This window comes from Myotis brandtii, unplaced genomic scaffold (genome assembly GCF_000412655.1).
Source record: "Myotis brandtii unplaced genomic scaffold, ASM41265v1 scaffold1405, whole genome shotgun sequence".
NCBI lineage: Eukaryota > Metazoa > Chordata > Mammalia > Chiroptera > Vespertilionidae > Myotis > Myotis brandtii.
The window spans coordinates 188,998-200,880 of NW_005355020.1; the positions used below are offsets into that span (position 1 = coordinate 188,998).

Genomic DNA, 11,883 nt, shown 5'->3' on the forward strand with positions numbered 1-11,883 from the left:
TTACTTTTTCTCCAGGACACATATCTATTTATTCTTGATGATGACACAACGATGATGACAATGATCATGATGATACCAATGATCATTATGATACAATAAACATCATATTTGAAAGCCATATGTGAAAGTCACATTTTGATGCGGCGAAACATGCGGACAATGGCTCTGCGGATCTCCTTTGTCTTGGCGCTATAAATGAGAGGATTGAGCACAGGAGGTACAAAAAGGTAGACATTGGACATGAGGACATGTATGTAGCGTGGGACATGCTTCCCAAAGCGATGCACTGTGGAGACTCCAATCATTGGCACATAAAATGCAAGTACAGCCAGGATATGGGACACACATGTGTTGAGAGCTTTGAGACGTTCCTCGTGGGAAGCAATGGCCATGACAGAGCGCAGAATGAGCACATAGGAGAAGAAGATGGAAAACAGATCCATGCCAAAAATTTCTATATCTGACACGGCACCAGAGTTAAGTTAGGGTTTTTCAAAATGCTGACACGCCGAGCTCAAAAGGTTCGCCATCACTGCTGTAGGGCATCTCCTTTATTTTAGTCTAGAATTAAGCCCAAATTTAGTTTGAGACCACTAAAATTACCAAGGGATTTTTATTGAATCCTACTTCTCTGATATCAAGGAAAGAGTATGGAAGGAAAATCAATCTAAGAGAAAGTCTTAAAGAATTATTTTCTAATGTCCAAATCATCAATGCCTTATTCAGTCTATCCCAGGCCTTTTTGTAGCTAGAAATTCTAGAAATACATAATTTCTAACATGTATTATCATGTCGTTGTATGGAAGCAAATTTTAATCCCAGAAAAGGAAGATAAAGGTAAATCATGTGTCTAGTATAATGTCAAAAAAGAAGTTTATGGTTCAGATATTCAACATTGCTTCTCTTGGAGGAAGATTACATGGTGGGCAGATAGAATTTTTTTCTAGATGCTAACTCCATCAGTTTTCCTGGATCACATCTGTTCATATATCTTATGGCAAGTTCTGACAGTACATCAAATTTCACATTGCGAAGTTAAAACAGCTCATGAATTTTGGAGAGTGAAAATGGTGGTGAAAGCAAGGAGAGCAATGGTAATGTTAATAGTGATGCCATTAGAGAGGCAGTATTTATAATGCTTACAAATACTGGAGCCAGGCTAGTATTGAATCTCCTCTGAATGGCATATTATCTGTGTTTCTCTGAACAGTTTACTTAATTCTCTGTACCTCATAGGACTATTATAAAGAATAAGTGAATTAATGCACAAAAAATAATTTGGAACAGAACCTGGCATTTTAAAGGCTTAATGTATAAATTAGTAATATTTATTATGTAGAAAATTATTCTTAGTTTGGACTAATTTTCCTCTATAAAACTTTGTCAAATCTCTCAATTGCTTCTAATATTTATCTTTCTAATAATGCCATCCATGCTTGCTGAAAGTACTATTATTTGTCATATGTTACAAGTTTTGAAATTCTATTTTCTGATCTTTTACTTTTTCTCCAGGACACATATCTATTTATTCTTGATGATGACACAACGATGATGACAATGATCATGATGATACCAATGATCATTATGATACAATAAACATCATATTTGAAAGCCATATGTGAAAGTCACATTTTGATGCGGCGAAACATGCGGACAATGGCTCTGCGGATCTCCTTTGTCTTGGCGCTATAAATGAGAGGATTGAGCACAGGAGGTACAAAAAGGTAGACATTGGACATGAGGACATGTATGTAGCGTGGGACATGCTTCCCAAAGCGATGCACTGTGGAGACTCCAATCATTGGCACATAAAATGCAAGTACAGCCAGGATATGGGACACACATGTGTTGAGAGCTTTGAGGCGTTCCTCGTGGGAAGCAATGGCCATGACAGAGCGCAGAATGAGCACATAGGAGAAGAAGATGGAAAACAGATCCATGCCAAAGGTAGATACAAGAACAAAGAGTCCATAGATGCTGTTGATAGTGATATCAGCACAGGCCAGCTTCATCATGTCTGGGTGCAGGCAGTAGGAGTGGGAAAGAACATTGGACCTGCAAATAGGCAGCCTCATGATAAGGAAGGGAAGAGGAAAGAGGGTAATGAAGCTCCGAGCAGTTACAGCTACACCCATTCCAACAATGACTCCATTGGTGAGCACAGTGGCATAATGCAAGGGATCACAAATGGCCACATAGCGGTCAAAGCTCATGGCCAGGAGAATACCTGACTCCATCATGGAGAAGGAATGAATGAGAAACATCTGGATTAGGCAGGCATCAAAAGCAATGTTTCGGGCATTGAGGCAGAAGGTTCTGAGCACAGTAGGCAGTGTGGCCATGGACATTGCCACATCACTGAAGGACAGCATGGACAGGAGGTAGTACATGGGCTTGTGGAGGCTGGGCTCCACTCGCACAGCCTGCAGGATCACTGTGTTGCCCCCAAGGGCCACAGCATACATCACACAGAGGGGCCCAGCTAGCCAGGAATGAGAGCTCTCCAGACCAGGGATACCAGTCAGGAGGAAGGAAGCAGGACGAGTGACATTGAATAATCCCATGGCAGGAGGAAACAGGATACTTTTCAGGTGAGACCTTCTGATCTGGAGATTTCTGAGAGTTGCACTTACTGGAAGAGAGGAAACCAAGGAGTGAGAGACACAGCAGATGATGTCTTCTCAGTTGGAAATGGATGCATTCATGAAATCACTGTTTTGGGGAAAATGCAGGCAAACATCCTTTCTTTACATTTTAGGCTCATCTGGCCACACCGGCTGGGCTACTATTTCCCTCTGTTGAATGGAAGAAAAAAGACATTTGAAAAATACTTAAAAAATATCAATTAGTTACAAGGAAAATATTTCAACTGTATTTTTCACAAGTTTAACATCTTATAAGCATAATTGAATGGGAATGTTTTAGCTATAATTCACAGGGAGTTGTTAAAAGAACACCAGGAATTTGAATTATCAAAATACCACATGATCTCACTCATTTATGGATAATAAAGACCATTATAAACTGATGAACAAAAATAGATACAGAGGCAGAGCAGCATGGAACAGACTATCAAACTAAAGCGGGAAGGCTGGGAAGGGTTGGGGGTCAGGAGGGGGGGTAAGAGATCAACTGAAGGACTTGTATGCATGCATATAAGCATAACCAATGGACATAAGACACTGGGGGGTAGGGGAATGTCAAGAAAGGGGGGAAAAAGGAGACATATATAATACTCTTTGTAATACTTTAAGCAATAAAACAAAATAAAGAAAATAAAAAAATAGCTCTTGGAAGTATTTATTTAAATATATTCCTGAAAATGTTGTTTAATTCAGATGTGTCACTGATTAATGAGAGCATCTCTCAGAGTTAGTTTGAGTTATGTGTGTCACCGAGGGAGTGGGAGAGGGAGGGGGAGGGGCAGTGGGATGTGGAGGAAATGATTGCCTCTGGACATCAGCTTTTCATTGTCAGAGCTGCTGCAAAAACAGCAACCAAGAAACCATATGTTTCTGCAAGGCACAAAGCTGTTCATCCTTTTTAAAAACATGTGAATTCTTCCCTCAATATTCTATAGGTACACTAACATGCAGCCTATGGAAGGGCATTGTTCCGGATACAGACTTTCACAGTCATATACTCTCAAAATGTTCATTATTCACATAGACACACTCATGACCCTCCACACCAGCCTTATACAGGATCCTGTTCATACTCTTACAACACTTGCTGACAGCTCTCTATCTCTTGCCATTTTACTCACACGCCCTATCCCTGCTCATTCCACACTGACATAAACTTAGCATTTATGTATGCATAACACTCAGGTTACACATAGGTTCATGCACTCACACAACACTTCCAACTGCATATTTGTAGACTTCACTTGCCCACAGTTGTGAAGTCACTCATCCACATTTAGGCACTTTCCCCCCCATCATGTACTGCCTTTACTCACAGTTTTTGTTATACATATTACATACTCAATTCCTAGAGGCTAACTCACAACCATTTCCCTTTGAAAGTGATTATATATTTTATTCTTCTCTCACTCGAATGTTTTTGAACCCCTTTCATGTTCATTTCCTCATTATAGATGACAATAGAGCGGCTAGAGGCTTTTCACCCGGCAGACATGCTTCAGGCTTGTGAGGCACCCTCTTTTGGAAGAGGAGTCCCAGAAATACATACCACTATTTCCCCCTTCTCTTTCCTCTCCCACCTCTAACAACGCAAGGCCACATCATGATCTCAGATTCCTCGCTGGAGGAGGAGGGGGACCTGGGAGCCCTTGGCATCTGAAGGCCACAGAGATGCCATGTGATGCAGCGCTAGCACTCCAGGACACTTTTCTGGATTTTCCCTGGCAGTACAGAACTCAGGTCTTCCTGTGGGTCCCAGAAAGTCAGTGGCCCCTTCTCTGTGTGATGGAGTGCATCTCTTCTAGTCCCGGAGCTCAGTCTGTGCATGCCTCTCTCCCATCCAGAATCGATTCCTTAGGATCCAGGACTGACTGACCTTGTTTGTTTCTTGTCTCTCCCACCTGGCTACAATTCCCATTTTTTTTATACAGAGTCTCATAGTGTGGTCAGAGAAAACAGAAGAGAACTGAGCTAATGTAAAGGGAATATAAAGAGAAGGGAGAAGGAAGTAGGCTTCAATAAAAGCAGGGTTCTGTGAAGAGCAAGGCCAGAGCCATTCTGGGTATAAAAACCTAAGTTTTAGAATTTATGGCAAAAAGGCCAATAACCTTCTTGTTTGTTTGGATGCATATGGAGAAAAAAACACAGTGAGAAAAAAATACATATTGAGAACATGCTATTTCCTAGACACTCTGCAAGGATACCTAGACCAATAACCTTCTTGTTTGTTTGGATGCATATGAAGAAAAAAACACAGTGAGAAAAAAATACATTATTGAGAACATGCTATTTCCTAGACACTCTGCAAGGACCTTTGCAGCCAGTCACTCATTTAATCCTTGCTAGGTGTGGACACTGAAGTGAGCTTGCCTCCTGGTGTATGGCAAGTCGGTGATAAAAATCTCAATTTAAAAAAGAACTGTAAGATTTTCTGATATCTTGCTGAGATCTTTGAGACATCATTAAGGTGTTGGAGAAGTTGAAAAGGAAAATACAAGTACACATTTTTTAATGGAGATGTCTTAGGTGCCCTTGAACAAAGGGAATGCTAAAGTCAGATAAATGTGGATAAAATGACACAAAAAGTAATTGTCTTCAAAGCTGGAATATATTGATATATATATGTTGGAATCCATAACCTTTCCTTTAACTGAAGTCACATGGAACCAGAGTGATTTAGGGGCATGAGCCTCAGGCTGGGGATCCAGAGGCCTGGGATTTAACCCTGGCTCCGACAGGCTCTGGTGTATGAGCTTGGGAAAATTGATTCTCCTTTCAGAGGCTTCTTGTTTATAAGTAATTGTTTTTCTTTATGAACATATTCTAAGATCCTTTATGTCTCTGGTGTTTTATTTCAGTTTTTAATATTTGGTCAAGCAAAGAATGCCTAAGAAAATTTGCAAAGGATGCTGAAAGAAGGCAAAATAAGGTAGTCATGGGATTGGAGGGGTATAGAGAGAGACTCCTCTAAAGACCACAGTAAAAGAAACGCTTAGGTACTTATGGTTCATGTAAAGTTTATGACTAGCTGATTTATTCTACTCCTTTAATTTCCTGGGGGACTTGTGCATATTTTATCTCAAAATTTATAAGGCAAGAGCAGTTTGACCTCATGTCCTGGCTCAGCTGCTAGTTTGAGTCATGGAATAATAGGTTGTGACCACTTTGCTCCTGGATTTCTGAACCTCCCTGATCTTGCAACAATGTTAATAAATCATAGAAGCTCTGATCCCAAGTAATTGACTCTGAAAAGTGAGCTAGCCAGATAAATAGTTACAAAATCAGTTAGTGGCAATTTGCAAACAAGAACCCCAAGACAAAGGACCTTTCCACCTGTTCTGATCACTCTAAGATGCTGCTATAAAATAACCCTGACCAAGTCTCTCCCTCATCCTTCCTACCCTTGTCCCAATTTAACCCTTTCTTGGACCAGACTTCAGGAGAGTCAGCTAGCTCACTGTGGCAGGGTTTCAGGACTCACCAGGAGAAAGTCAGATGAGAGATACCACAGAACAGCCCATTCTTCTCTCTGTCTCTTAAGATGAATCCATGCCTGCCACTTTTATATCGCACTCTAAGCCTCTGGAGAGAGAGGACTGATGCTGACGTTGTGTCTGAAAATGCATCAGGAAGGTTTTAGTCTCTTGAGGTCCTTAATGACTTATGAGAATAAAGCATGCACTCTTTTAACTGACAAATAACTCAGCAATTTGCCAGGCCACTTCAATACCCAATGCAAGACACCATCTGGTGATGGATGTCCAGCCACTATAATGAGAGATTCCAGGGTTACTTAATATTTTGACCAAGCTCACAAATAAGATATAATCATAAAATAGATATTTTTACTTTTCTTTTCCTTTTACATGTATTGAATAAGGCTAGTTATTTATTTACTCCTGTGTGAAAATTGAGCTCCCTGAGATTTCTAATCACATTCAGATAATAAACATCCTCTGGTAAGCAATTAGAATACCCAAACTCAGGTTGTAAGTTAAGCTTTCCAGTGTCCATATTATAGCCTTTGCTATTCTCCCATCCCTCACTTGCTAACCATAGTTTCTGAGCTCTCCATGGAGGAAGGAGAAGGGGAAGTGAAAGCTTCATAATTCATTAGTGCTTCAGTTAGCTGCTATCATGTTTACCAGGTATGTTAACTGTTTAAAGCTGACTCTTGCATTGAGAACTTTCAGAGATCATTCAAAGAAACATCTCCCCATAGTTTACTTCTCCACTTGATTTAAACTTTAAAAAAAATCTTGAATCTGTATGGTTGCTTATGACTCCATCCAAAACCCAGATCCTCCTTATAGATTCATGCATTCTTCAGGACAGGCAACACCATGCCATGTCTTTCTAGCATGTAACCCATCCAGAAATGGTAAGCCTTCCTCTACTGCAATCAATGCCCTAACCAAAACAGCAACAGTCTCCCATCCACTCCTGCCAACAGAACAGCAAAGAAACTTTTATCTCTCCATTTAGATTTCCAGGCAAGACTCTGTTGTGACTCTCTCTCCCCAAATTTCAGGGACATATGTTTCCTGAGTAGAATCCTTAAGGTCCCTCTCTCCTGACTCAAGGTAAAGTGAAATGTACCACCCTTCCCTTTCTCTTGAGTGTGGGGTGGGAGACTTAGTTCTTTCAAAGGGATCTCTTTAGAGATTTTTATTTAAATTCTCTAATTCATAATTCAGTTGAACATTTAAAAAGGTAGAATTTCACAATCTCAGCACGATTAACATTTTGGGCTAAATGATCTTTAGTTGTGATGTGACGTTCTGTGCATTATAGGATATTTACCAACACCCCTGGTCTTTACCTAGTAGGGGCTCCACCCCAGTTATGACAACCAAAAACCAAAAATGCCAGAATTTCACAATCTCAGCACGATTAACACTTTGGGCAAAATGATCTTTAGTTGTGATGTGATGTTCTGTGCATTATAGGATATTTACCAACACCCCTCGTCTTTAGTAGGTGCTCCACCCCAGTTATGACAACCAAAAACCAAAAATGCCTCCAGACATTACCAAATGTCCCCTGAGGGACAAAAGCACTTCCGGTTGAGAACTACTAAATTCGGAGGAGGAGTTTACAAGTCAGCCATCTGGTTCTCTAAAAACTTATTGAAAATTTCCTAGTGGTTGCCCATTAAGACTATAGCATCCATTGTCTTCATGTATTAGCCATTGTGAAATATGAAGAATCCACTTTAAAATTGTGTTCCATGTACAAGTATAACCCAAACTCCTAGCAGATTGGCATTTCTCTTCTCAAGAGGCCATTCTTTCCTGAGCTGCAATTATGCAATTTGGGATTTGCCTGTTCTCTGTTCTCAAACCATTCCTTTTGCAAGATTTGCAGCTGCTGAATATGTATAAAACCTTTGTTTTTCCTTTTCAATGGTCTCTCTTCACTCCAAGCCTCACAATATTTATTGCTGTCTTTCTGGACCTCCTGCAGATTCTCAAACAAACACTCTATTTCATGACTTGGTGCTTCTGTGATTTTCTCTACATTATTTTCCAGTGTGGAGAATTATGCCTTTTAAAACTCTTTCTTATGATTTAACTTGTATGTAGAATCTAAAGGACAGAATAAACAAACAAAATAGAAACAGACTCATTGATACAGAGAAGGAACAGACTGATGGTTGCCAGAAGGAAAGTGGTTGGGGATTAGGTGAAAAAGGTGAAAGGATTAAGAATGGGAAGTTACAAAATACTAGTCGCTGGGGGAGAGGAGAATGTAAAGTATAGCATAGGGAATATAGTCAATAATAGAGAACAGACTGATGGTTGCCAGAAGGGAAAGTTGTTGGGGGACTAGGTGAAAAAGGTGAAAGAATTAAGAATGGGAAGTAACAAAATACTAGTCACCGAGGGAGAGGGGAGTGTAAAGTACAGCATAGGGAATATAGTCAATAATATTGTAATAACTACATATGGTAGCAGGTAGGTACTTGAAATGATGAAAACATTGTGTAAAGTATATGATTGTCTAACCACTAAGTTGTACATATAAAATTAATACAAAATAGTATTACATGTAAACTATAATCGAAGAAATTGATTTAAAGAACACACTCTTTCTGGTAAATCCTGGTATAATATTCATTATGAGCTTCCTCTGCTATGTATGTCTAACCACTAAATTGTACATATTAAATTAATACAAAATAACATTGCATGTAAACTATAATTGAAGAAATTAATTTAAAAAACACACTCTTTCTGGTGAATCCTGGTATAATATTCATTATGAGCTTCCTCTGCTATGTACTAGTAATTCTTCCCTAATCACTTGAGCTTTGTTGTGAGACTCTGGGTCCTTGATATTTCCCCATTACAGAATTTATAAAATACAATGCCCTGAATGACTGAGACTTACACCTCTGAGATGGGAAGACCTGAGGACTTCTCTGGCTTGTCCTACGGTCTTTAGGAGATCATGGGAAGACTGTTTCCTGGAGTTTTGAAAAGCTGGACCCAACTAATGCCGCTGGAATTAACCACTGGTTGTTGGGTAAGTTTTACTGGGTAACACTAACAGCAACAGAAAGCAAGTCCTCCTTCCTGCCTCAGCTTCCTAGAGCCTCCTGCCACTCTGCCCTCTTTGCAGATTGTTGGAGGTCTTTGGCAATGGAGAAATACAGTTTTCAGAGGCCCAGCCCCAGTATCACAATTAATAATATAAAAGGTGGGATTGAGACCCAGAGAAGATAATATAATAACCAACACAATGAAACAATGAACGTAATCCTGGGAATTCTTTACACGATATCAAAAGAGCTAAAAAACTGATTATCAGATGCTAATAGAGATTTACAACAGCAGAAAGCCACCACCACCTCTAGGCTGGAGAGCCCAAGGCTGTGTTGCTGGAGCTGGATCCAAGGTGATCTCAACCAGTAGAAGCTGGGACCATGGATGATATGCAAACCATGCCAGAGACCCTGCTTTAGGTGGGAAAGTGGAGGGAGTGACATACCCTCTGTCTGCCAATGTTTCCCAACAGCTGAACCTGTCTGGAAGTCCACTGACTGGAGATTGGGATATTTTTCAAGAACTACTTTGGCTCCTGTGATTAATCCTGGGAATTCTTTACAGGATATCAAAAGAGCTAAAAAACTGAATATCAGATGGTAATAGAGATTTGCAATAGCAGAAAGCCACCACCACCTCTAGGCTGGAGAGCCAAAGGTTGTGTTGCTGGAGCTGGATCCAAGGTGATCTCAACCAGTAGAAGCTGGGACCATGGATGATATGCAAACCATGCCAGAGACCCTGCTTTAGGTGGGAAAGTGGAGGGAGTGACATACCCTCTGTCTGCCAATGTTTCCCAACAGCTGAACCTGTCTGGAAGTCCACTGACTGGAGATTGGGATATTTTTCAAGAACTACTTTGGCTCCTGTGATATATGCAGAAGTTTCAGAAGAGTAGGAGTGGATCTTATTCAGGCATATTCTTGGTACAGAATGGAAGCATAATTCATCCACTCACCTCAGCCTTCATGCATCTAGTGATGCATTGTAAAATAAGTAATCTCCCATGGGCTTTGATCTTCATAGCCAGCACCACGTAAGGTGTAACTCACTGTAGTCTATGAAAGATGAGAATGAGAGTCATTGCACTTGATTTCTGAGGAGTAGAAATCCTGTTGTGTAAAATGATCTCTCACACAATGAGATAGCCGGATTTTGGGGGGAACTTCTTCAAGATTGTCACACAACCAAAACTACTTTTATTCCTAGAACCTTAGCCACTTAAGTAGAATTGATGACTCTATTTTAGTAACATTGTTCATTTCTGCCATGAAAGCACTGATCACACTCTATTATATGTTGACTCTGCATGGTCTGTAGCTTCCAATGGAGAGAGAATAGTCTGGGGGAAGAACCAGATGGCCCTAGGATGGGGCACAGGTATTGACATGAGTGCCTTTTTCTTAATCATAAGCAGTTAGCTTTGGGAAAAAAAGATGCAGCTGAGAAGAAGTTTGATTGTCTTTAACCATAGGATAAGATATCAATTATGACAAATACATGAAATGCATCCCATAACTTGTACTGAATTCATACAAAAGATGTTCAGGGTTGTTTTAAACTAGGCCCTGAGATAATTTGCATTTGGTTGAATTTCATTGCAGTTTTGAACATGCTTTGTGCTTTTAGAAGAATGGTTTATGTCCTGCTCCATCTGTTTGTTTGTGTTTTTCTTTTCTTCACAAAAATTAACTAAATTTAGTGTGGTGATCACATTATAAAGTATATAAATGTTGAATCACTATCTTTTACACCTGAAAGTAGGGTAATATTTTATGCCAACTATATTTATATAACAAATTTTTAACATATTCCAACATTTTATCATGAACATTTTAAACACACAGAAAATTGATGAAAATTTTACAATAAACACCAGTATACCCACAACTTACATGCTATTAATGATTCTTATTATGCTATCTTTAGCATATATCTACCCATGTGTCCATCCCTCTATTCATCCATCAATCCATTTACTTTATCAATGTGTTTCAAAATTAAGTTACAACATCAATACACTTTCTATTAAATATTTCAGCATTCATATAATTAATTGAAGTTTAATTCTCCACATTGTTATTTTATTTATTTCAAGCATATAATGTACAGATTGTTCATGCACATTAGATAAGTTCATACTAAAGCATTGGCTTTGTTGTGAAATAAGTTTATGCCATATTTCTGAATAGCATCTGGAGGCATATTTGCCTCTAGAGGGTGTCTGAACTGTTGAGTGGCTCTGTTTTTTAATATTTATCTTCCTTACAAGAATAAGTGCTGGGCCAGACTGGTGTGTCTCAGTGGGTGAACGTCCATCTATGAACCTCGAGGTGGTGGTTCCATTCCCGGTTAGGGCACATGCCTGGGTTGCGGGCTTGACCCTAGGCCAGTGATAGCGAACCTATGACACACGTGTCAGAGGTGACACGCGGACTCATTTTTTTGGTTGATTTTTCTTTGTTAAATTGCATTTAAACATATAAAATAAATATCAAAAATATAAGTCTTTGTTTTACTATGGTTGCGAATATCAAAAAATTTCTATATGTGACACAGCACCAGAGTTAAGTTAGGGTTTTTCAAAATGCTGACATGCCGAGCTCAAAAGGTTTGCCATCACTGCCCTAAGCAGTAGATCAATGATTCTCTTTTATCATTAATGTTTCTATTTCCCTCTCCCTCTTCCT

At 39.5% G+C, this 11,883-nt stretch overlaps 1 protein-coding gene across 1 annotated transcript; it reads right to left on the reverse strand.

The window, feature by feature from the left end:
- Nucleotides 1-1,604: 1,604 nt before the first annotated feature.
- Nucleotides 1,605-2,634, reverse strand: LOC102246507 (olfactory receptor 51I2). Its single transcript, XM_005860824.2, has one exon. The coding sequence runs from the start codon at nt 2,562-2,564 to the stop codon at nt 1,626-1,628; it is 939 nt and encodes a 312-aa protein (XP_005860886.1). The 5' UTR covers nt 2,565-2,634; the 3' UTR covers nt 1,605-1,625.
- Between the last annotated feature and the right edge of the window lie 9,249 nt (nt 2,635-11,883).